At 39.2% G+C, this 27,089-nt stretch overlaps 1 protein-coding gene across 2 annotated transcripts in view; it reads left to right on the top strand.

Annotated features, from left to right (window-relative positions):
• EXOC4 (exocyst complex component 4) overlaps window positions 1-27,089 on the top strand; it is an 815,814-nt gene that overhangs the window by 694,255 nt on the left and 94,470 nt on the right. The window contains exon 13 of one of the 2 annotated variants that reach the window (XR_009541913.1): window positions 783-919. Coding sequence is in view for 1 of the 2 variants with exons in the window: in XM_060156642.1 (XP_060012625.1) it covers window positions 783-961 (179 nt within the window). In the remaining variant the exon portion in view is untranslated. Of the gene's footprint in view, window positions 1-782; window positions 962-27,089 lie in introns of those variants that run through there. The other variant, XM_060156642.1, reaches the window with a different exon arrangement.

The following is a 27,089-nucleotide window of genomic DNA, read 5'->3' as shown; positions in this document are numbered from 1 at the left end:
TGTGCCTTGCCTGTGCCATATGGTCTTTAGGATCCCTTCCAATGTCATTCTTCTCTAACCCCACATAACGTGATTTTTCAAGCCCCCCAAAACAAAAACATTATGAAGACACTGGACTGTATGTGAAATCTACTTGATTATGTTTTTTCAGCCAGTAAAAGGATCCCTCATTGATTCGTACTCGTTTCTCTGTCCGAATAATGAATGCCTTGATGCTGTGTATCTTCCTTGCCTCAGATCCGTGTTAGAACAAGTAAATGAATGAATGAATAAATGAATGAATGAGGCCTGTCGTCCGTCTCAACTATAATCTGCTTTCTCAAAAAGGCTGTACCCTCCGCTTTTGAACAGGTTAAAAGATTTTCAAGCTGCCAGATGAATGTGTTTGTTTTATATATTATAATCACCTTCAAACCGTGTATATACTTAACACCCTAAGCTGTTCTTCAACTTCCATAGCAGAAGAGGTAAGAGAAAAACCTACAAAAGAGCAGGCCTCAAAGCCATCCCCAGGGACCATCACTGTATAGGTCAGGCCCATGCTGGTTGAGGGTACAAGCATCAGAGTCGCTTCATTCTTCTTCCACGAACTCTTTCTCCTACAAGAGTAATTTGAAGCCAGTTTATGTATAAGATAATGTTCTCACAAAATTAAACCTAGGAAAAATGGCATGCTGTAATATAGTAACAACAACCATTTTGCTAGACATGCCTTAGAATGTCTTGTCCACCCCTATCTTTTCCATGCTATAAGTAAAGTGTGTTTCTGATTTGTTTTGCAGAGCAGCCTTTGGCAAGGAGTCAGAAGTTCTTATTGGGAACCTGGGTGATAAATTAATCCCTCCACAGGACATCCTCCGTGATGTCAGCGACCTCAAAGCCTTGGCCAACATGCATGAGAGCTTGGAATGGTTAGCAGGTCGAACAAAGTCGGCTTTCTCCAATCTTTCTACATCCCAGAGTAAGTACCAGCAGGGTGGTTCCTGTGGGGACAGCAGAGGAACTAGACTGAATACTTTCATTTGAAATGCCATAAGGAGACATGTCCGAGTTGTTGGAAGATCTGTGCAAGAATTCTGCTTGTGCTGAGCCTCTGGTACTTTGTCATTCTGTGAAAGGAAGTAATCTCAGCTTCCCCATGTGGGACGTGGGAAGCCAAAAAGGTCCATGTTAACATAGCTTGATGTTAAACCTTAGAAACACCGGATTGTGTAAGATTGAACCACTGTGTCTTAGCACAGAAAGCAATACATTTTGTCCTTCTTACAACTTCTCAAGGGTAGAAACTGTGTCTCAGAGCTCAAAGCTGAGCACGCAGTTGATGTTTTCATTTTAACTGATAGAAAACGAATGAAAAAGAATCTAAAAAGAGAATAATAGAAGTGATCAAGTTGCTAGAAAACAGAGACAATGAGAAAAACATTTATTCTGGAAAAGAGATGGCTGAAAGATAACCTCATTATACATTTCAAGGAAATTAAGGAATAGGGTCTGAAGTAAAAATGGGAAACCTTTTTCTATCAAGGACCAATGACCACTTATTTCAAAAATAATTTGAAAAGTTTGGGACATATACACTTTATTCAGTAAGTGTAGCACACATCAAGACGGCATGGTACTGGCACAAAAACAGAAGACAGAGCAATGGAACAGGAGAGGAAGCCCAGAGATACACCCGCGCACATAGGGTCACCTTATCTTTGATAAAGGAGGCAGGAATGTACAGTGCAGAAAGGACAGCCTCTTCAATAAGTGGTGCTGGGAAAACTGGACAGCTACATGTAAAAGAATGAGATTAGATCACTCCCTAACACCATCCACAAAAATAAGCTCAAAATGGATTAAAGACCTAAATGTAAGGCCAGAAACTATCAAACTCTTAGAGGAAAACATAGGCAGAACACTCTATGACATAAATCAAAGCAAGATCCTTTCTGACCCACCTCCTAGAGTAATGGAAATAAAAACAAAAATAAACAAATGGGACCTAATGAAACTTCAAAGCTTTTGCACAGCAAAGGAAACCATAAACAAGACCAAAAGACAACCCTCAGAATGGGAGAAAATATTTGCAAAGGAAGCAACCGACAAAGGATTAATCTCCCAAATTTACAAGCAGCTCATGCAGCTCAATAACAAGAAAACAAACAACCCAATCCAAAAATGGGCAGAAGACCTAAATAGACATTTCTCCAAAGAAGATATACAGAGTGCCAACAAACACATGAAAGAATGCTCAACATCATTAATCATTAGAGAAATGCAAATCAAAACTACAATGAGATATCATCTCACACCAGTCAGAATGGCCATCATCAAAAAATCTAGAAACAATAAATGCTGGAGAGGGTGTGGAGAAAAAGGAACACTCTTGCACTGCTGGTGGGAATGTGAATTGGTTCAGCCACTATGGAGAACAGTATGGAGGTTCCTTAAAAAACTACAAATAGAACTACCATATGACCCAGCAATCCCACTACTGGGCATATACCCTGAGAAAACCAAAATTCAAAAAGAGTCATGTACCAAAATGTTCATTGCAGCTCTATTTACAATAGCCCGGAGATGGAAACAACCTAAGTGCCCGTCATCGGATGAATGGGTAAAGAAGATGTGGCACATATATACAATGGAATATTACTCAGCCATAAAAAGAAACGAAATTGAGCTATTTGTAATGAGGTGGATAGACCTAGAGTCTGTCATACAGAGTGAAGTAAGTCAGAAAGAAAAAGACAAATACCGTATGCTAACACATATATATGGAATTTAAGAAAAAAATGTCATGAAGAACCTAGGGGTAAAGCAGGAATAAAGACGCAGACCTCTTAGAGAACAGACTTGAGGTTATGGGGAGGGGGAAGGGTGAGCTGTGACAGGGCGAGAGAGAGTCATGGGCATATACACACTAACAAACGCAGTAAGGTAGATAGCTAGTGGGAAGCAGCCGCATGGCACAGGGATATTGGCTCGGTGCTTTGTGACAGCCTGGAGGGGTGGGATGGGGAGAGTGGGAGGGAGGGAGACGCAACAGGGAAGACATATGGGAACATATGTTTATGTATGACTGATTCACTTTGTTATAAAGCAGAAACTAACACACCATTGTAAAGCAATTATACCCCAATAAAGATGTTAAAAAAAAAAAAGTATAGCACAAATGTTTTTTAAAAGCATTAGTTCAGAAGTGTTAAACAGTTAAAGGCAAAGAAAAAATGATATGAAGAAGGAATAAAGGAGATGGGAGATTTGAATGCATGAATGGAGGGACAGAAAACAGGATAGAAAAAAGCAAAATCACAGCAAGAACATGAAAGAAACTGAATCAGCTCTGAAGTTAGTATTAGAACGAACTGTTAGAAGATTGTTAGAAGGAAAAAGCTTGTATTATTTGGACTGTGGACTTCAAAGAAAGTTATTTTTTATCATTGTCTCTTGAAAAGTTATTATTGCTTGATTAACCATGATTTCCAGCCCAGAGAGGGAGAAGATGTGGATGAAATAAACCAGAGTAAGTTATGCCCTGAACTGCAGGCCCCACGGGCAGAGTCTAGGAGACCTTTGAATGCTCACTTACTTATGATCTCATGCTGATTGTGTAGCTTACTGGGAGTCAACGGGGTGAGGAAAGCAGATGGAAGGAGAGGGCTTCTGAGATTGCGTATTCTGCTTTAGAAATCTTCTTCAAATATTACTTTTTATTTATACTCTTATGTTTGCACTTTTTAGTATTTAAAATAGTACTTTTAGCTGATGATAAAATTGTACATGTTTATTCTTAGAAATGTATTCACCTACTAAGGATAGTTTGGACTCAGTATCGGGTCTGAGCAGACTCTGCCTAAGTAGGTATCCTTGAGAGGTTTTCAACTTTATAACGACCTCATATCAGGGAACCTGTCACAAGTAGTAGTCAGAATGAGCCATTTTATCTCCCAGACTCACCCGACTCCACCAAAAAAAAAAAAAAGTCAGCAAGAGCTGACTCCCTTTTACTGGTTGCAAAATAAACAGCTCTGAAAAGGGACCAGATGCCTCTTTTCCTAGTTTCCTTTGACTCTTGCAAATGTAGGGCTGCTTGGGTTGGTTTGTTAGTGATGATTGGAAGGAGTCCTCTCGTTCAGTGGGCCATCGAAGTCCAGTATTTCATAATGCAGTCTCTTATTTTGGCAGCACAGCCTCCCAGGTTCCTGTTCTGTCCATCCTAAAAGAGCTCCACGAGGCAGAATAGGACACAGCCTCCACAGCAAGCCACTGAGTGATTCACACAGTCTAACCTGGCTTCAGCTGTTCTCAAAAAAGAGAAAGATGCTCTGTGAGTTACAGTCAACTTTGTAACTGCACCATTTACCTGTTCTGTTCATGTCACCGAGAGTCCCTAGTACAGCTGATGTCTAATTCACGTCTTCCAGCACCTCTGTTATTCTGACAAAGACCTCTTGTCCCATGCCCATTAATACCTCTCATGTGCTCAGTTCCATTTTATAGGCTGTACCCTCTCAGTTCCTTTCAGGGTGATTATTCCAGCCGGTGAGTGATTTAAGTGACTGTTAGCATTTTGACGATCAGTGCAAAGCCCAAGTGAACTGTAATCACTACTTATGTTGTCCCTGTAAAAACAGAGCATCCAGCAAACCTGGTTTATTCTGCTAACAATATGCCTTGCTCACCCACACGGGGCTGTTCTTTGAATTCCCAGGAGGGATGCCCACTGATGTTTATAATTTGAACAAAGCAGGGAATGGGTTACTTTGATTGTGCCGTGTCAGTGTGACTTTAGAAAGGGAATAAAGGACAGCTCTTTATTATTCTTTTGAAAAGTGAACCAAATGATTACCTCAACAAAAGTGTTGCCAAGTCTGGAGACTCGATAGCATGAAGAAAATGCCAGACTGTTGTCTAGCACTCACAGAGACTCAGGATGGGGAAAAGGCAAGAAAAGAAGCATAGAAGTTTCTTTTCTTGTCCGCATCCTTTAACTATTTGGTATGGTAAATGCCATGCTTTCTTATAATTAAGAAGCTACTAGTAGAATGGAATGGAGGAAGTTTGCAGAAAATTATTTTCATAGTAGAAAATCTCTTTAGATATTAATAGCAGTATTCTCCTCCACCTGAAATATCTCATGTCATAGTGAAGAGAATATTGCATTTTAGTGGCAGAGCATGGCTGGCCACTTGCCCAGGAGGTAAGAGTTGACCATTTTTTCAAAGACAGTTTTTCCATCTCTTTTAGTACTTGCCTAAGCATCACTCTGTGTTCTTTACATTTAAAAGAGTCTCCTCACCTCCTGTAGATCCTGACTACTCCAAAGGCACTGCTCTTACTTTCACAGTCCATGGTTCCTGCTCCATTTCTCCTGGTATTCCCCTGCTCAGCCTTCCTTAAACCTGTTCTACTTAAGATTCTTTCTGTTGAAAGTCACAGCCCAATTAAAAGAAAAAGAATGCATCGATTTATAAAACTGGTAAATCAAAAGACTTCAGGTGTGGCTGGATCCAGAGGTTCACAAGATAACACCATGTAACAGACATGTTTACACACCTGCTCTCTCTCCCCCACTTTCTCTATTTTTGGTGTATTCCCTTTATTGCTTTCCGTCTCAGGTAAGACCTTTTCGTATGGCAACATCCTTGGTTACCAGCAGCCCCAAGATTATTTGATCCCAGACAAAAAGAGCATTTTTGCCAACAGCTCCTGAAACAGTCCTAGAGAAGACTTGGGTTGACCTAACTTGACCTCCTCTCATGCGTCTCTCAGGCTCTCTCTGTATATGCCTAGTTTTCTGACTCTTTACCCACGACTCAGTCTCCCACTCCCACTTCTAGAATGTCTTTATGTTCAGGGTCTGTTTTAACAAATATGCTTTCAGTGCAAGGAAGTTGAGCAGAATCATGTGTAGCGTTGGGCATTCAGGATCTAGGTTTATACATATTTTCTCTCATTGATCACAATTTCAACCTTGTAGTAAAGGCACAGGATAGTATCTGTAATATCTGCTGTTTGTAACAATCCTAAATAAGAAGTCTGAGATTAACTGTTATGGTTAAGAAAATTCTCAGAAAATTGTGACCTAGATAAAAATTAAGAGTGTATTCAATTGGAACACTAATGATTTTCTTTTCTATTTTATCCCTTTGTTTTAAGGATGTGTTGCCTTTAAAAATAGGGTACAGAGAACTTGAAGGGGGCTCCAGAGCTTGTTTTGACTGCATTTGCTTCCTCAAGGGGACGCCTCCTCTCTTTCTCGGATTCTGTAAAAAAAAAAAATCTCCAGGGTTAGAGAATCTAAAACTTCCTTGATTATATATTCTGCTCTTTAAATAACCTTACCATCGAGGAGGTCATCTGTTTTTTATTAAAGTCCCTTTGCTTCAGTCTAAACCTCTTTCTTCTGTCCTATTCTTCAGAAATTAAATGTTGAATATTTTTTCTATGAAATACTTTAATGTGTCTGAAAACATTTCCCTGGTCTCTACCTGCCCATCTCTGGATATTAAAAACTTTTGGCCTGAGGGTCCCACCCAGTCTCTGAGTCCAGGGCAACCAAATCTAGCATAAGTAGGAGCCCAGATCAGGCCCAAGTTCGCTTACACTCTCTCGGTTGGTGGTTTGACTGTTAGCCTTTGTGAATGTGGCCCATGTTGCAGGTTCCTTCAACACCAGTTGTATCCCCTTCTGGCTCCCTCAGCTCCTGTTACCGCAGTTCTTGCTGTGCCCACGTGCATTGATAATAAAAAGTCATACTGTAATCTTTTTTTTTTTTTTTGCAAAACCACAGGGTCAAATAAATCTCATAATTTTGGTTCCTGGAATTGGTTCATGAATTGCAGTATTAGTTATGCAGTTATTTATATACTTCTTTTTTCTTGTATTGTGGTAAGATATACATAACATCAAACATACCATTTTAACTTTTTAAGTGTGCAGTGCAGTAGTCACGTGAACTCTGTATTTATTACTATGCAACAGATCTCTGGAACTTTTTCATCTCACATAACTGAAACTCTGTACCCACTGAACAATAAATACCGTATTTCCCCCTCTCCCCCAATCCCTGGTAACCACTTTCCATTTCTATGAGTTTGACTACTTTTAGATGCGCCCTTATAAGTGGAATCGTGCAGTATTTGTCTTTTTGTGACTGGCTTATTTCATGTAGCCTAGTGTCCTCAAAGTGTTACAGCATATGACCGGATTTCCTTCTTTTTTAAGGCTGAATAACATTCTGTTGTATGGATATACGACATTTTCTTTATCCAGGCATCTGTTAGTGGACATTCAGAGTTCACTCACCTCTTGGCTATTGTGAATAATGCTGCAGTGACACATAAGTGTGCAAATTATACTTCTTTCTTAAAGCAGAACTATTATTAGGGATCTTAGAAATCATCTGGTCTAACTCAGATGTTTTGCACATGGAGGAATCAAGGCTTCAGAATGGTCACTCTGCATGTCTCTGCCTGAACTGGTATGGAAACAAGCCCTCAAATTGCCACTTTAATTTTCTCTCTACTACATCATTGTCTTGACCATTACCGAGGTTAAGTACTGGCAGTGATAACAGTTCCATTCATACCCTATTCCTATTAAACCATCCAGGAAGGTCATCATATTTTTTTTTTTGATGAAAGCACTTTAATGCCTACAGTCAACTACTGATCATTTCTGATCATCGTCTTGTGTGTAACCAGACTTTCTGTGCTTTAAATATACGGAACTATTGCACATATCCCTTTTTGAATATCATCTTACTTGTAATAAAATATCTTATTAATTTTTCTCCCTCTTTTTTTGTTCTACAAATATTATCAAAGTTAGAAACTCTACCTGTCTCGTTACCATGTTAACAGAATATCTTCTAGCTACTGCACTCTCCTATGGCAGCAGCCACTAACCTTGTGTGGCCATTTAAATTAATTAAAACTAACTGAAATATAAAATACATTTGCTTAGTCACACTAGCCACATTTCAGATGTTCAGTGGCCACTGTATTTATTAGCGAGGTTGTAGAACATTTCCATCATCACAGAAAGTTCTTTTGGATTGTGCTATAGATCAACACTTAGTTCGCTACTGATAAAGTTCTAAAACAATGCCAGTTCATACAGTTAGCTTTTTGAAACATACTTGAAATGTCCACCTAGTTATATCAAGACATGGATAAATACTTTACTTGTTCAGTCTCCAAATCCCCTGACAGAGAAGTATGTGTTAGGCCTGGCTTTGTCCAAAATTTTTTCTATTGATGCTAAAGGGAAAAGAGTTTAGTGGTCAAATACACTTGAGACCCATTAGGTTAAAGAACCTTAAATGTAGTTCCTGCATACAGTAAAACTTTTAAAGTCTTTTTATGTCAACGGAGTAATTACAGCAATGCAGTGTTTCCCAAACGTCTTTATCAATGGAATTCTCTCGCCCCAGAGCATCTTACAGGACTTTTCTTTTATGGAACAACTTCTGGTAAACACTGTCCTATGCTATATTTATATAATTTGTTCAGAATCGTTTATTTCTCACAGCATAGGCACAAGATAGGGCATATGCTTCACTACTGCAGGAATGTAATTTCATATTATTCGCAGATTTGCACACCATCAGATGACTTCTGTTGCAATTTGGTTACTTTATTACTTGATTGAATTATTTTTAGAAATGTTCAAGTCAACCAATATGAAATGACTATGGCTTCTTTTTTGCTTGTTTCAAACCTGGCTGCTGCCCAATCATTACACTTCACTCACAGTTCTCAAAGATTCCAGCTACTAATGTAATTCCACACCTCAGTTCACTGATGAATGTTAATATGTCCAGAGATTGATTTTTTAAGAAAAATTTTAATTTAGAATACTTCCAGATTTTGAGTAAAGTTGCAAAGGTAGTACAGAATTCCTGTGTATCTCATACCCAGTTTTCCCAGTTGTTAACATCTTACATTTGTCGCAACAGATGAGCCAATATTGATACATTATTATTAACTAAGGTCTGTATTCACATTTCCTTAGTTTTTATCTGATGTCCTTTTTCTGTTCCAAGATCCCATCTCTAGGATATCATAATACATTTAGTCGTTGTCTCTTTAGCCTCATTTAGACTGTGAAAGTTTCCTAGACTTTCCTTGTTTATGATGACCTTAACAGTTTTTTTGTTTGTTTGTTTTGGTTTTTTTTTTTTTTTTTTTTTTTTTTGCGGTACGCGGGCCTCTCACTGTTGTGGGCTCTCCCGTTGCGGAGCACAGGCTCCGGACGTGCAGGCTCCAGACGCGCAGGCTCAGCGGCCATGGCTCATGGGTCCAGCCGCTCCGCAGCATGTGGGATCCTCCCGGACCAGGGCACAAACCCGTGTCCCCTGCATCGGCAGGCGGATTCTCAACCACTGTGCCACCAGGGAAGCCCTCGACCTTAACAGTTTAAAGGAATACTGGTCAGATATTTTGCAGAATGTCCTTCAATATGGGTTTGTCTAATCTCTTTTCATGATTAGACAGGGCTGGTGGGTTTGGGGAAGGAAAACCACAAAGATAAAAACATTCTCATCGCATCTATCAAGGATAACTGCTATCAATGTGACTTATCACTAGTGATGTTCTGGGATTGATTTTTATGCCTCCGATTCATATAGTCCCCTCTAGACAGTTCCTTCTGAACTCTAGATCGACTTTCCACTTTCCCACCACAAACTGCTTTTGTCTCTCTTTCTAGTGACCATTTTTTAACATGATGAATGCATCTATTATAAGCCCAATGTTTGGACAAGTTGAATAGCTGCTTAAAAAAATAGTCGTCACAATTATGCAGTTGATAAAGATTATAATCTTGTGGGTCTGAAAGGCCTACGGAAGGAGATGTGTTTTTCTGCCCTGAGCCACTCGATTCGGGCCTGAAGCTACTTCTTAGTTGCCACACGTGCTAAACAATCCTTAGTAAATGTATACAAACCTATTAATTTCAGACAAAGCCGTGCTGAGATTAAAAGAGCTATCTGAACTTTTCTTCACCAAAAATGAAGTTTTATTTTAACCCATTTACATTAGGTCCTTCTAATGTGCAGTGTTGACTGAAAACCCACTTACAAGTGAAACTTATTTCCTGACAAATGTCCTTTTAGAGTAGCGATTCTCAAAGTTAGCTGCATGTCAACTGTAATCAGTTGGGGAGTTTTAAAAAATACTGATGCTGGGCCCCACTCCCAAAGATTTTCATTTAATCATTCCAAGATGTGGCCTGGGCATCCCCAAACCATTCACATCAGAGGTTGAGAACCACTGTCCTAAAGGATTGCTTCTCATCCTCGGCTTATATTAGGATGACCTATTGAGCTTCCGGTCAGACTCTCTGCGGGAGATGCCCAGAGTACCATGCTTTCAAAAGTCTCCTCAGGCAATTTCAACAAACAGCCGAGGTGGAGACCCACTGATTTCTGAGCCCTCCAGCATTTCTTCTTTAATTTCTAGAGCTCTTATATTTGGGAAATGCTTTATAGTTATTTTGCCAGTTTTAGTCTCAAAAGTTTATCTTTTGAGTTAACGAGATATCTTTTGGGTTAACATGACTTCCCATTTTACAGACGAGAACACCAGGCTCAGAGTGTTGTAATTCGTGTCTATACTAGAGTCAGAACAGCTGCCCACTTCTGCTTAGCAGTTCCTAGTTAGCCAAACTGTCCCCCAGGTCTGATTAAAAATAAAAACCTTCCTCTTACCTTTTTCAAATCAGTGAAATGAGAAGGGCACAGGAATCAGTGTCTCTCTTAACACAAAAGGCTGTGATTGCCAAACCAATTGAATGAATGTAGAAGTGTTTACAAGTCAATTATATCACTGAAAAGAAAGATGGACAAGGTCCAGGTGTCTGTACACCCCCCATCCCTCGAGTATATGGTTTTTTCGCCAACCAGGAGGCCTTTATACATTGCCAACTATGATTTAACATTTTCTAGAAGGTGGAATAGGAATTGAATATGAATAGAGCTCTCTATCATGGGCTTTTTCTGCCCTAATGGCAAATGGAAGATAAAATGCAGACCCCCACCCCCTCCCCTTGCTGTTTGTTTTTCTGCCTTGACACAAATGAGAATTAAAATGTCCCTAGACAAGATCTCCTGGGACATTGTCCCATTTCAGCTTTGCTTTTGTCAATCCATTAAGCCAGAATTTTTCTGTCATGATTTCATCTGATTATTTTTAATTAAAACTCTGTGTTTGGTAATTTCTCTCCTGCTCCGGTATTTACAAGTTTCAAATATTGGTAGACTGTTATCAGACAGCACCTCCTCAGCAGTAGCTTAGCCTAACTCTACATATTTAGTGTCTCGACTCCTCTTTTCGAGGTTGGGCTTTCTCTGCCATAATCATTTTTTCGTCTTATTCGTTGTCATTTTCTTCAGCTGACTCTCATTCTGTGGTTTCACTCTTATCATTCCTCTTCCTCAATTGCTGACAACTTCCAAATTCATTGTCATTGGTTCGTTTCACGAGCATACTGTTTACTAAGAAAATTACATTACCACTGGAATAATACCTTGTTCAGGGCTTTCCCACCTACTGTCCAATCTGGAATTTGTTTTGATCTTATCTAATTGACACAACTTCTACTTTTGTGTGAGCCTTTATCGCTTTTTTGAAAAGTGTCCAAATACACTTCCATGTTGTACCAGTTTCCGAATTAATCATATGTTTTGTAGGAATGAAAACACTAAACGACAATTTTATGATGATTCAGTTTTGTTCATTTTCAGTCTTAATTGTACTCTATTGTTACTTATAAGCTGACTGAAATTTATCTTCATGAAGAAAGACTTGTGTGGAGAAAGTCCCTGCGCTCAGGGTGTTCACCTGGTTGTTCTGAGGAACTTTCTGAGGCCCATGTTGTTACAAACAATGGAGATGCTGGTTATTCTCTCACTTTATAAGGAAAAACATCTGGACCCCTGTAGCTCCTTCTCCACATTGATGTACTCTGCACTGTTACTACTGATTATCATCCAAACTTCAGGCTGACCCATGCCGTTCCCATGTTCCTTTCTTCTCAGTACATCTTAAGTACTGATAACACGGGTTAGTCCCCTTTTTAAACATTTCTTATTTTTTTCCCTTTCCTCTCATTGAATACCCTCACATGGCTCCTAGATCATGGTCATTTTGCCTCCCTCTAAACCTCTATGTTTTTCTTTTATTTCATAGACTCTTTCCCATGCTTCTCCTTTAGTCTTGGAGGCTTATAGTACATATTTGACTTTGAAGTCAAGTACACTTGGGGACAAATGAGGCAAGTTATTGTATCACCAGAGGAAAATGATTTCACCTTTCTGGACTAAATAGGTCTTCTTACTTGTTAAATAGATATGATGATGCATCCTCACTGGGTTGGTGTAACCATTACATGAGATGATGAACTTGGAGTTCTAAGCATGAGACACAGAGTGGGAACTTAATATGGGGTTCCTGGGGTTACTACTATGAATCCTATCACTGGGGCTCTCGCTCATTGCTCTGCTCCCCGAATGCTGGGTCTTCACCTTCTCCCACCCCTTCAGGGTTCTCTTTTATCTCAAGTCTTGTGGTTGCTTTTAAAACCCTGTTAACATCTGTCCTTTTTGTTTTTCAAAACTATGAAAAGAGGGTTCCGATGTTGTTGAAAAACATGCCAGGAGCAAATACAGTTCCTTCTTGTCAATCAGCTGGTCATCTGTCAAGTCCATTGTCCTGTGCCGAGTACTGATTAGAAAACAGCACCCTACCTCCCTTAGCAAGGAGGTGATTATCAGTTGTGAAGCTATGGAGGGCTAGTGCTGTGGGCATTCTGATGTAATTTTGGAGTTTTAAGTATCTACTCATAGATACTGTGAGTTTTAAGTGAGTTTTAAGTATCTACTCATAGATACTGTGGCTGTTTCTTTGAAAATGCCAACATTTGTATCGAGAAGGGAAATATTTTATGAAAATATGGTAATATCATGGATGGCTTAAGTGTGGTGACTGGGAGCTTCCAGATGAATGATTGTATCTTCAAACAAAACTCTAAAGTGGAAACAGGAAGAAGAAATAGGAATGAAAATCTCTGGGGAAAGGGGGAGGCAGAAGAAGGTGGAAAGCAAGAGAGGGCTTTAAAATAGCATGCTGAAATAGCAGAGCCAGACGGAGGAGAGGGTGGAAATGCAGAATTACCCGGGTTGACACCCTGAGCGGAGGTGAGGAGAAGTGGCTGCTAGGGCAGCAGGTTTTGAAAGAGAAATTGGAGGGGACCGACTTGGCCGCCACACAGAAAAAAAAAACCTCTTATAATGAATGAGAAGTAAGTGAAAGATTGTACCTGAAGGCACTGATTGTGCTATTAAATGTAAGCTGTTATCTGGAAAAGCCCTCAGATAGTTGGGTGCTTTAAAATGTGAGATAAGCCCCCTTACCAACATGAAGCCATGACTTCATGAACTTCTCACTAGAAAAAGAATGTGTCTTTTAATTTCTTCACCCTCAAAACTAAGCGTGGGTATACTACAAGTGCAGGGGACCAGGAAAGATGAATCCTGATGGGGGAAACAGAAAGAGGATAGAGGGCTGGCCTGGACTGAATGGAAGAAATCTCTATCGCTTTGTGGGATTGGATTTAGAAAAATGTTCCAAAACATTTTTGGATGTAAACTGAATCTGCTTTTTCAGACAGCTTACTTATTAGTCAGTAGTACACAAAGACCCTTTGCAGTCAGCCAGCCCCCGGGAAAGTGTAACAAAGGGACGGTATACGTGAATGTGTGTGCATGTGACAGTCCCAGAGGATGCCAAGATGATGACAATGGCACTCAACATTTAGACTGCATTTCATACTTTTTCAAGGACCTTTATAATCATTCATTCTTAATCCTTTATCCCTGCCTCAAGCTGCAGTTAATAGCCTTTATTCTCTCAGTTTTACAAAGCATGATCATGAAACAGAAGTTTGGCCATTGGCCCAAGGTCAAAGTGAGACGGTGACAAAATCTAGGTTGAACCCTACTGTTCTCAGAGTGCAGACCACAGTGTCTAGAAAAACAACATAATTGCCTGTTGCTAGCGTGCCCCAGAACACCAAACTAGCGCACCTCTGTTTCCCTCCCCGGGACAATGCCATTCTCTAGCTGTCTGCCAAAATCACAGCAGCGAGATAAATGGCACGCTGCATCCCAGAATGCGTCTGTGAATGACACTGGGTGCACTTTAAAGGGGGTGGTCTTGACCTTCACCTGCTGTAAGAAGCCGAAGCTGGAAAACCTCCACCCCCCTGCCAAGGATCTATTTCGAAACCAAATTTTATAGTCGTGTATTTAGGGAAAGGTTCTCAGTTACTTTATTATCCTAAATTCAATATCGTAATTTATATCCACTCTTATAAACTATACAATAAAAATGTAAAAGAACTCCCTTCTTCTTCATATGAGGTACAGGAATATATCAGGTGTAGGTCTCCAAGGCACAGTGTTGTTTATGAATAGCAGTTAATTCTGTGTACTAACATCTTTGAGGTCTGGTCGTTGAATCCTAGGTGAATTTGACTGGAGTTCTTAACTAACAACGTAATCCAATTTTTATGAAAGGAAGAATAATGAGGACTTTTCTCTAAGACTAATGAAAAACCTAAATGTTTTTCTAGAAACCAAGAATATCTGATCAGGTTCTTCAAGGAAGCAAAAATCCTGTAAATGTCAGAAAGATGTTACATTCTGGAAAACCCCTTTGGTCAAATTCATCTAAAGAAGGTGCTACTTGCAGGTGACTTTTCAGCAAGTCTGTCAAAAGCTTCTTGCTACAGATAAAAATTCAGTAACCTTTCACTGTGGATGTGCCACAATTATCACTCATTTAAAAACAGTCCCTCTAATAGAGTATTTTATCATGCTGGACAGTCTCTGCATTGTTCATTATTTGGTGTTTGCTGGGCTGACGGCACTTCCACAGCACTTTTCTTATCTCTACTTCTTCAGAATTGGATTTTATATTTCTGAACCAGCCAGATATGACAAGTCATTTTCTTCCCTCTTGTCTTTTAAGAAACGCAAACTTGATTTCTTTTTTTTTTTCAACAATCACCACTTAAAGTTATTGGAAATGTCTGTATTAACTAGCATTGGGATATGCAGTGGAAGACTATTGCATTTTAATTGCAATTGGGGTTTCCGCTCTTCTTTTTCTTTCTTTTTATTTTCCAATATTTGTGTGTTCTGTATCTCTTTGGAACCTCATTCTTCGAAAACACACAGTGTACAGCAAAGATGAGGTATTATGAAGCCTGATGTTGCTAGAAGACAACGTATTATTTGAATTATTGTATTCCTGAACCTCAGGAAAGGTGGTGATAAGCTATGTAAGTGGGTCTCTGTATGTAAAGATTGTCTTTATATGAGAAACTTACTGAAAGGAAAATGATAAAGTCATCAGCCTAACACCTGGGGTGGGGGGATTGCCAGTTCAAACAATATCTCTTTCTATATATAGCTCATTATTGAGAATCTTAACATTTTAAGTCTGAAAAAACGCAGCTACCTGTGGTTCCAAGTGAATGATTTTTAAAAGCTCCATGACACATACTTTTAGGTGTTTACATTTTATCCCAGGTTTTATCTTGGCCACTTTCACGGAATAGTTCTATTTTCAAATTAAGATCAAGTCTCTTCTCTTTATAATGAGGAATCTCTGGGAGATTTGGGTGAGGCAGCCTGAACAAAGGATCAGAATAAAGCGGCCACATACGCTCTGACTTTATTGGAAACTCTCTCCTTGGGCCTACTGAGGACCTGTCCATTTTCTCCAAGAGAGTCTGTTGCACAATTTTTAGGGAAATAGAGAACTTCACTCAAGAAATGATGACAAGATTTTTGACCTTTTATGCCACAGCCTTTAAATAGTGGTGCCAGAACGCTGAGAAAGACCGTGTAGAGAGAAATTCTCACTGAAATATTCATTTTAAGGTTCATGGATTATTATTGTAAGTATCAAAACAGACATAACATCAGAGTCTTTTTTCGTACACTAATTATAAAGGCCATCCTGTAGGATCAGCTTTATGAAGAAAAATATTTGCTCAAACTTTACCCAGAGAGAGATGTTCAGAACTTCTGTCATGTCTACTTCTGAAAGAGGGAATGTGATGAAAAATCCACCATCGTATTATTTGTTTAAAAGTACCACAAGCCCAATTAACGCGTTTGCTCAAGCCAACAGCCTTTGGGCTTCTCACAGAAATCTTGGAAGTGTGCTAGAGAAATGCCCCCGCAAAAGAGTTTTGCATATGCTGCTGGATCTGCCTCGATCTGCGAAGCACAACAGGGGTCACTGACAGACAGATGGCTGCCACAAGCGACACCAGTGGCCAGAAGCTCTTCCCACCACCTCCTGTTCCCACAAACAAGCGGGGAGGGATGCTTTTCTTCAACACCATGCCTAGACTTTCCCTCCCCTGACCCAGCCCTACCCATGGAATATTGAGGCAAGACCGACATCTAACGTTACAATCCTGCCTTATTTCTATTACTCAGCACCAACAAAACAGAGGAGCATGGCCTCGGCCTGGCACAAGGCACTTTTGATATCATCGATGATATTGTCTGTGTCCTAAATCCCTCACAGGAATTGCTTTGAGGATCAAGCCAACTACTGTACGCATGACCGCTGATCCGGTGCCTACTATACAATGATCTCTCAATAAATGGTAGTTTTTTCCTTCTGTTTCTTCTCTCTTTAAACTCGTTGCCTCAATCTTAGCCATCCTAAGAATATTTCATTTCCAACTCTTTCATTTTACTCTCCATATTTGCCCATGATGGTGCTCAGTGTGAAATGCCCAAGTCCGCCTCCAGTTTCCCCCCTTCTCCTATCCTTCCTGTTGATGACTGGCCCATTCTGCTTGATCATTGAATTTCACCGCCAAGGGATCACTGGTACATTGCGTTTGAAATTCAACTTTGAGCACTTACGTTTAACAGCCTTCCAAGATCCATGTGGCCTTCGAACTCACGCACAGGGTGTGTTTATTCGGGGCCACAGTGAGTGAAACTTAAGGTTAAACCTCAGCTCTCATGAAATGACTTTCTCTGTAAACTTGTACTTCCGTATCAGGAGATATGGAAATGAAGAAATTGCTGCACTGTGGTTTTAGTAAAAACTATTAAGAAAAATGACAGACCATCCAACTCCAGAGGCAGTAGGAGCTCTGAAGCTCTTGGGCCTTTTAGAGGCATCAAAGGATTCTGTCTGTGTTCAGCTGCATTCTTTTGTTCATTAGGGACTAACTTGTAACATGTCTCATTGAGTTGATTGTTCCTATGGACTTTTTTCAGTTAGATGTCTTATAAATTGTTTTATTTTTTAAAAAGCAGAATAACTATAGACTATTAAATGTCTCAGTAGCCCTGAATATCCCTAGGAAGGTGAACAGGATACTGACACTTCATTAATGCCATAAATGGTAGAATTTTTAAAATAAGAAGTAAATATGCATTAATTTAAAACATCTGCCATAACTTTAACATACTAAGATTTTATTAGCTATAGTCTGTAATGTTCAGTAAAATTCTCGTGGCAAAGTATGACTTAGTCCAAAGTAGGATTTTCTTATAAGGATCTGAGGAGTTCAGGCCATTCTGGTCTTTAGATTAAGAATTTAAGATTTTCTTTTTTAATTGAAGTATAGTTAATTTCTGCTGTATAGCAAAGTGATTCAGTTATAAATACATATATATGTATACATATATATATGTATATGCACACACACACATTCTTTTTTGTATTCTTTTCCATTATGGTTTATCACAGGATATTGAATGTAGTTCCCTGTGCTATACAGTAGGACCTTGTTGTTTATCCATTCTATATATAATAGTTTACATCCGCTAACTTCAGATTCCCAGTCCATCCCTTTCCCACCCCCCTCCCCCTTGGCAACCACAAGTCTGTTCTATATGTCTGTGAGTCTGTTTCTGTTTTGTAGATAGGCTCCTTTGTGTCACATTTTAGATTCCACGTATAGGTGGTATCATATGGTATTATTTGTCTTTCTCTTTCTGACTTACTTCACTTAGTATGGTAATCTCTAGGGCCATCCATGTTGCTGCAAATGGCATTATTTTATTCTTTTGTATGGCTGAGTAGTATTCCATTATATATATGTACCTCATAGAAGTTAAGATTCTTAAGTGCTAATATGGTAATTTCTATGTCCACTGTTGCGGTAATGGATTATTCCATGATTTCCCTTGTATACCAACCCTTTACTAAGGATCACTTCTTAAGGTTTCACTTTCATCGTGAAACAACAAAAAGACTTCATTATCACAGAGCTTCTATTACTACAGCAGAATCACTTGAAACATCTAAACAGTTGAGAAGTGCATCCCAATAATATACTTAGAAAGGATGAGAAGCAAGAACAGTGAAACTAGCTATTTAGCTTAAATTCTATAGGGGTCATTTACCCATGTTGCAGTTCACTTAATTTTCTACTTTCCACACTGAGTGAGTCATGTGAATTAGTTAACAACCCTGCCACCACTGCCAGATCAGCTAGTACTGAGACTTCTTTCTTCCCTCATCAATACTCCATATTGGCTTAGATTGTACACCAAAGCACCAGGTAGAAATCACACCTAACCCAGGCGTGCTGAACAGGGCCTAGTGAGTAGTACTTCATGTTGATACAGATGTTGACAAGGGCAGTGTTAATTATCAGTATCAGTAATAAAGCCAATTCAAGGCTTATCTCCTTGAACATAGCAGGTACTCAGTAAATGTTTCATCAAGTTGAATTAAATTAACAAAATGCTTCCAGTGAGGGCCTGCAATCTGCTACCCTTCTTCCATTTGCTGAATTGGCTGGTAAATCTATGTCTGCAAATGAGCCAGCTCTTTTTCTCCATTCCCTTTCTTTCCCCTCTCAATTCAAGCACTGATAGCAACAGTTATATAGCACAGGAAAGTTCCTCCCAAGGCACCCATTTATCTCTGTTAAGAATTTCCCCTAGGATTAAACAGTATGATTACCTTTGGATTTCCACAATATTTTTGGCCATTAACTTCCTTATTTAAAGCAGTATATTTAAGTCGCTATCAATTTTCTCTTTTGCCAAATGTGGATGTTATTTACTGAAAATGTTCTTTCTGACCTTCCACTCTGACTTGTCTTTCCTTTCCTTAATAACCTTTCCTGCAGTACTTGTTTTGGCACCAATACTCACTCATTGACTAATGAATGTGTTATATTCTAGAAGTTCTTTTGTAAATTGACTGCTAGAAGCTCTGAGTGTGGTTCTCCCATAGAAACACTGTTATTTCTGGTTATGGGCTACAGGACATGATTTTTAATCTCTGAGTCTCAGTTTTCTCATCTACAAATTAGGTATAATAATAAAGCCTATTTTGTAAAATTTATTTTATTGAAGTATAGTCGATTTACAATGTTGTGTTCATTTCTGCTGTTCAGCAAAGTGATTCAGTTATACATATATACATTCTTTTTCATATTCTTTTCCATTATGGTTTATCACAGGACATTGAATATAGTTTCCTGTGCTGTACAGTAGGACCTTGTTGTTTATCCATTCTATATATAGTAATTTGCATCTGCTAATCCCAAACTCCTAATCCATCCCTCCCTGACCCCACCTCCTCCTTGGCAACCACAGGTCTGTTCTCTATGTCTGTGAGTCTGTTTCTGTTTCGCTGATAAGTTCATTTGCGTCATACTTTAGATTCCACATATAAGTGATATCATATGGTATTTGTCTTTCTCTTTCTGACTTATTTCACTTAGTATGATAATCTCTAGGTCCATCCATGTTGCTGCAAATAGCATTATTTCATTCCTTTTTGTGGCTGAGTAGTATTCCATGGTATATATGTACCACATCTTCTTTATCCATTCCTCTGTCAGTGGACATTTAGGTTGTTTCCATGTCTTGGCTATTGTGAATAGTGCTGCTGTGAACATAGGAGTGCATGTATCCTTTTGAATTATAGTTTTGTCTGGGTATTTGCCCAGGAGTGGGATTGCTTGATCATATGGCAACTCTAATTTTAGTTTTTTGAGGAAACTCCATGCTGTTTTCCATAGTGGCTACACCAATTTACATTCTCACCAACAGTGTAGGAGTGTTCCCTTTTCTCCACACCATCTCCAGCATTTGTTATTTGCATATTTTAATAATGCCTATTTTTGATAGTTGCTGTGAAGATCTGCTAATTTTAATTTCTAAATATATATGTATACATTTGTCATTTCTTCTTCATCCTTGCTATCACCGACCTAATTTATACATTTACACCTTCACTGTTTCTCACCTGAATTATCTCAGTACCTGCTACTGATTGGCCTGTTTCCATTCTCCTTATCCTCCTATGATACAACTGCCATACCAAAGTGATCTATCTAAATGCAAATATGACCAGCTAACTTGCTGCAGTGGCTTCTCATGATCCCCTGGGAGATCCTTAACATGACACAGAAAGTTCTTCACAATCTAGATGGTTTTATGGGCGTTGATCTGCCCTTAGTTCTCCTGCAGTGCCATGCCATTTCTCACCTTCTTGCCTTTATGCAAGCTGTCCCCTCTGAGTACCCTTTCTCCTTAACCTGGTTAAGTCCTGTTCCTCTTTTAAAATTCAGCTTAAGCATCACCACTTCAAGAAACTTTGGGGAGCCTTCTCAGGCTGTATTTTAGAGCTCAGGCTGAGCTCTAAAAATACCCAAGAACTATCTCTAGCATTTTACATACTGTATTATGCATTTATTTACTACTCTATCTGCCTTTCCAACCAAACTGTAAGTGCCTTGAAAGTATGCACTTTGTCTCTTTCCTCTTAACACCACCCACTAGTACATAGAAGGGACTCAAAAATGTGATTGTATCAAACAGCAAATGAATGGATAAACTAATTGACCGTAACCTCTGTTAATAATATTATTCCAGGGAGGAAATATATATTTCTATCTGAATAATTCCAAGAACACAGCCCCCTGTTCTGAAGTCTCAGAGAGAACTTTCCTCCCCACCACTGCCCCTACAGGTTCCAATAGCTCCCCTAGTTTTGATTTCTGACATTTACTTACTATGAGACTACACCTTAAATAATGTGATGTGGACCAAATCTAATGCTATAATATAAACAAGAACAACCTCTCTCACAAGGGCAGTATTGTGGCAGAGATCCAGTAAACATTTTTGAGAGCCAATTAAGAAAACCTGTCTGGAGTTGGACTAAAGGAGGCACTATGGGCAGGGTCAAAATCCTTCCCAGAAAAGAATACTAGGTTCACTCCGGTAGACTAATGAATTGTTGACTTAGACCCCCAATTTTTTTTGCCATAGAGCAGTGGTTTTTCAGACAGATTAGAGGGGTCCTGAGCAGGCATAGTTTGAGGCTTTCTACCTTCTCCTTTAACCAGAGCCCCTTCTTAAATTTTAGGCCAGTGACTGAGATTAGTATTGAACTCAACTCATAGACTTAGCTATGACTCATTCATGTCCACAGAGTCAGAGGCTTTGAAAAACCACTGAAGGCTGCCAACTCCATCTTTTATGTTGTTCCTGGTATATTTCTTCCCAAGACATTGAAGAAATTATCTAACTATAATTAGCTAATTGTAATTTGCCAGGGAGGAGACTGGCATAGAATTTAGGAAGGATATTCATCAAATTGACAAACCTGTAGATTGGGAAAGTGGAAGAATACCGTTTTGAGTAAAATACAACCCAGGTCCAACCACGTGGTTATATAACCATATAGTTAATAAAGATAAGCAATTTGTCACCTAGTATGAGCGTTAAGTAATTGTAAAAAACAATATGATGGACGAACACATACATTTATCAGTGCTTCCACCACTTGCCCCACTGAAACAAAACAAGTCCACAGAAACTAAAACAAGTCCACAGAAACTAAAAAGCAGAAGAGGAAATCCAAGAAAGCCAATTTCTGTACCAGTAGTGAGGACACCAAGAGGTTATTCAACCTACATTTAAAAAAAAAAAATTGGCATAGCTAACTACCTCTGAAAGAGGGAATGAAGATGGGGCTAAAAATAGGAAGACTTGTTGAAAGTCTGTTTATGAGACATTTTCTCCCCTACTTCATGTAGCTGTGGCATTGCTCCTATCAAAATCACAAAAGAATGCTAGAGATTTATTCTCTAAAAATGGTTAGAAATTCCTTGGACTGCAAGACATAAGACACAGTTGAGTGTGGGGCTACCATCCTGACATTAGGGCAATTAATTCAAAGTTCACATTAATGACTATTGAGACCTGCCTTCCCTCACTGATTGGCTGGCAGCCAGGCATATAACTTCAAATAAGAGACTGGAAAGTCTTCTCTGAGGAAGCTGAACAGCCCAAAAACCAAAGACACTGACGTCTGTGGTTCCCCAATGAAACAGACCAGCCAGATCACCTACAATGATGACCTCAGTCCACAGGCTCCACCTCCACAGACACAAAACTTCAGTCAGCCCCACTTAAATATGAGCAGACAGCCAAGGATAGTAGACATTTAAGGAGACCATATAATTGAAATAAACCAAAAAAGTAACTTAGAGGATTCTCCAGAAAGGAAAAACCACTTAAAAAAAAAAAAACTATAGTTACTCTCCCTAGAAGAAGAAATAAGAGAAGATATTGCATCCGTGACGTAAGAATAATACACTATATGAAAGGAGCATTCAGAAAACAAAAGGAATGCTTGGTAATAAAAAATAAGTTGTGAAAATAAAAATCTCAGAAGAAAGGTTACAAGACAGAGTTGAAGAAATAGCCAAAAAGAAAAAAAAAAAAAAGTAGAACATAAAGACAAATAGAAAATAGGAAAAAAATAAAAAGGACCCTCTGGAGCAGACCAGTATGTCCAAGAACTGAATAATAGGGTCACAGAGAGAAGAAGAAATAAAGAGCGTCATCAAAGAAAAATTAAGAAAACTTCCCAAAACAAAAACCATGAATTTTCTTTGTTGTTGTTTTTGTAAATGAAATTTTACTGGAACACAGTCACACCCACTTGTTCCATACTATCTATGGCTGCTTTCGCACTGCAACACCAGAACTGAACAGTTGCAGCAGTCATTGATCAACAAAGCCTAAAATGTTTACTAGCTTACCCTTTACAACAAAAAGTTTGCCTACTTCTGGGCTAAATTATGGTCATACCCTTCTTCCTTTTTTTTTTTAATCTTTATAATAGAAATTTATTCTGAATCATCTGGATGTTCACTTTTTTTATTGATGTATAGTTGATTTACAGTATTGTGTTAGTTTCTGCTGTACAGCAAAATGATTCAGTTATACGTAGATGTATATATTCTTTTTCATTATGGTTTATCACAGGATGTTGAATATAGATCTCTGTGCTATACAGTAGGACCTTGTTATTTATCTATTCTATATATAGTAGTTTGCATCTGATAATCCCAAATTCCGAATCCATCCCTCCCCTACCCCCTCTTCCCCTTGGCAACCACTTTTCTGTTCTCTATGTCTGTGAGTCTGTTTCTGTTTAGTAGATAAGTTCATTTGTGTCATATTTAAGATTCCACATATAAGTGATATCATATGGTATTTGTCTTTCTCTTCCTGACTTACTTCACTTAGTATGATCATCTCTATGTCCATTCCTGTTGCTATAAATGGCATTATTTCATTCTTTTTTTATGGCTGAGTAGTATTCCATTGTATATATGTACCACATCTTCTGTATCCATTCATCTGTCGATGGACATTTAGGGTGTTTCCATGTCTTGGCTATTGTGAATAGTGCTGCTATGAACATAGGGGTGTGTGTATCTTTTTGAATTATAGTTTTGTCTGGATAGATGTTCAGGAGTGGGATTGCTGGATCAACATGAATTTTCAAGTTGAAAGGGCCCAGAGTGCCCAGCAGAGTGGGTGAAAATAGACCTAGATTCCCACCAGGTCAATCACTGCAAAACTGCAGAGCCCTCAGAATAAAAAGAAAATCCTACAGCTGTCAGGGTACGGGGGCGTGTGGGGGCGTGCGGGGGCGTGTGGGGGCGTGCGGGGGCGTGTGGGGGCGTGCGGGGGCAGGGGGAAGGTTTTATAGAAAGAAGCAGAAAAGCAATAACTCCTCAAAGGTAACATTGGAAGCTAGAAGACAATAGAAAAATACCTTTTAGATTTTTAAGAAAAAGTATTTCCAACCTAGAATTATATACCTAACCACACTATCAATTCAGCGTGAGGGAAAAGGAAAACCTTCTCAGGCACACAAAGTCTCAAAAAACTTACTTTCCATGCCATCTTTCTCAGAATCTACCAAACTGAAAGAGTTTACGTAAAATTAGGAAGGCATGGTATACAAGAAATGGAGATTCCAACACAGAGAGGGAACCCCAGAAAATGATCATGACAGGAGGTGCCAATATGGCAACAGGCATAGGGAGTAACTAGCCCCCAGAGGAATGATTCAGAAGGTCACAGGAGAGGTTTGTTCAGGAAGGTGATGTTGCTAGAAAACCCAGTGTGTTTGGATTTATTGAGAGAGAAGTGTTTGAGGTTGAACGATCTGTCAAGTACAAAAAAACGAAGCAAACAAATAACAAGGCTGTTATTAGCACCAGAGAAAACAAACCTATTGTGCAGGGGGAAATGTGGCATCTTGCATGGCCCTAGATGTCAGTAGCATTTATCTAGTCATAATAACATGAAATACTGGTCTAACCACAGTTATGAGACAACTGAGTGAGAAAGTAATGGGAAGAGAGTGCATAAGTGGAGGGAGTTAAATCCTAATCTTTCTTAGTGGGAGGGCAACAAATAAACACCTAAACCTGAAAAATTAAGAAAGTAGCAAAGTAGACAAGTTCTTTAACCATACAGGGATAAGCACCAAGGAAATTGACTAAGAGTGGAAAGTTGTCACCTAATGAAAAAGCTTATAAACACTACTTGGCTCTTTATGTGCATATCTAGATTTGATTAAAATAAAAAGGGAGCTAAAAATTGATTACAGTAGTAAAGGTCCTCGCTGGGCCCTCATTTTTTTTTAATTTATTTATTTACGTATTTATTTATGTATTTCTTTTTTGGCTGCGTTGGGTCTTCATTGCTGCGTGTGGGCTTTCTCTAGTTGTGACGAGCGGGGGCCACTCTTCGTTGCGGTGCATGGGCCTCTCATTGCAGTGACCTCTCTTGTTGCAGAGCACGGGCTCCAGGCATGCGGGCCTCAATAGTTGTGGCACTTGGGCTCAGTAGTTTGGGCATGTGGGCTCCAGAGCGCAGGCTCAGCAGTTGTGGTGCGTGGGCTTAGCTGCTCCGCAGCATGCGGGATCTGCCCGGACCAGGGATAGAACCCATGTCCCCTGCATTGGCAGGCGGATTCTTAACCACTCCACCACCAGGGAAGTCCCTGGGCCCTCATTTTTAAGTTTTAATCAATTCTAATGAATAATTTACTATATGAACATGTTAGGTAGACCCAATCTAAGAAGAGCCTATTGTCTACGAAGTTTCAGTCAGTCTTCCTGAGATCCAAAAACTAGAGAAAAACAGACCTTCCAAATGTCATTTGGAATCTGGGCTTTCACGATTTCTCCTGTGAAGTTTATGATAACTATGTAATCTGCCCTTGTTCCTAGTTCTCTCCACCAAACCCAAATCTTACCAAAAGTATTTGCTTGGGTTTGGGTGAGATAATAAATGCTCTAGTATCCAGTATGTAATAAGATCCCAGGAGGCTGCTTCTACATTCTGCCTTGCTTGTGGATACACTATCTTGACCAAGATGTTTTCTGGTTTCATAAGGACTATTAGATAGCTAAAATTAATAGGATGCCTGACATAGACTAGATCGAGCTAGATTCTGTTTATCAGCAATAATTCCATGAGAAATAGTAGAACCCTGATAATTTGATTTAGGTTTTTTTTTTTTTAGATACAATGGAAAAAATTTAAGCCCTTATATTGCGCATGCATGCATGCATAAATAAATGCACAAGAGAAAAAATTGGTAAAGTAATTCAAGTATGTTTAATATTTAGAGATATAACATTATACCCCGTAAGTAATATTATAAATAATTCACTATTGTTAAGATATTTCCACAAACTATATGACAGAGTTTTTGAGGCAAATCCCTGTGTAGTATAATAATCATGCAAGAAGATTTTACTTACCTCAAATTGCTACCAACAGATTAACCCAGAGAGCCAGATACTGTGCTGTAATAGTATCCTGGCTATTAACAGATAAGTGTTTATAGGTATATGATCAGAACTTGAGGCCTACTTCTTTATGTTCAAAACGTAAAACTTAGCAAAACATTTACCTGTACTGGGAGTTTTAGAATATTATTTCTAACTTTCTTAATGCTGTGGTGGTAAGTGTGGTAGGCAGAATATCACCCCCCCTAAAGGTGTCAATGTCTTAATCCCCAGAACCTGTGAAGATGTTCAGCAAAGGGGAATTACGTTTGCAGATGGGCTTAGGGTTGCTTGTCAGCTCACCTTAGATAACGTAGGGAAATTATCCTGGATAATCCAGGTGGGCCCAGTGTAATTACAAGGGTCCTTAAAAGTGGAAGAGGGAAACGGATGAGTAGGCCAGAGTGATGCAATGAGAGAAAGACAACCCTGCATTGCTGGCTTTAAAGATGGAGGAAGGGGGCCACAAGCCAAGGAATGTGGACAGCCTCTAGAAGCTAGCTAAGGCAAGGAACCAAATTCACCCCTAGAGCCTCTGACACCTCAATTTTAGCCCAGTGAGACCCGTGTCAGATTTCTAATCTCTAGAATTGGAAGATAATAAATCTGTGTTGTTTTAAACTACTACATTTGTAGTAATTTGTCACAGTAGCAATAGGAAACTAATATAGTAAGCATTGTTGTCTCTGTTTTGAAGATGATAAAAATAAGGTTGAAAAGATTGAGTAACTTCTCTACAAGCATGCTTACTACAAGCATGTAGTAAGTGGCAAAGCCAGGACTGGAACCTAGGACAGTGTGATTCCCAGGTTTCCCAAGAGTGAATCCTGACATTTCGCTTGCAGTTGTAGCTGACATGTATTGAACACCAACCAAGAATGAGGCAGTCCCTGTCCTAAGGTCTCCACTGTGCTATCTCA

The sequence above is a fragment of the Lagenorhynchus albirostris genome, chromosome 8 (assembly GCF_949774975.1).
Source record: "Lagenorhynchus albirostris chromosome 8, mLagAlb1.1, whole genome shotgun sequence".
Lineage (NCBI taxonomy): Eukaryota > Metazoa > Chordata > Mammalia > Artiodactyla > Delphinidae > Lagenorhynchus > Lagenorhynchus albirostris.
The sequence above is the reverse complement of the archived record's forward strand: the minus strand, read 5'-3'. Positions and strand labels throughout refer to the sequence as shown.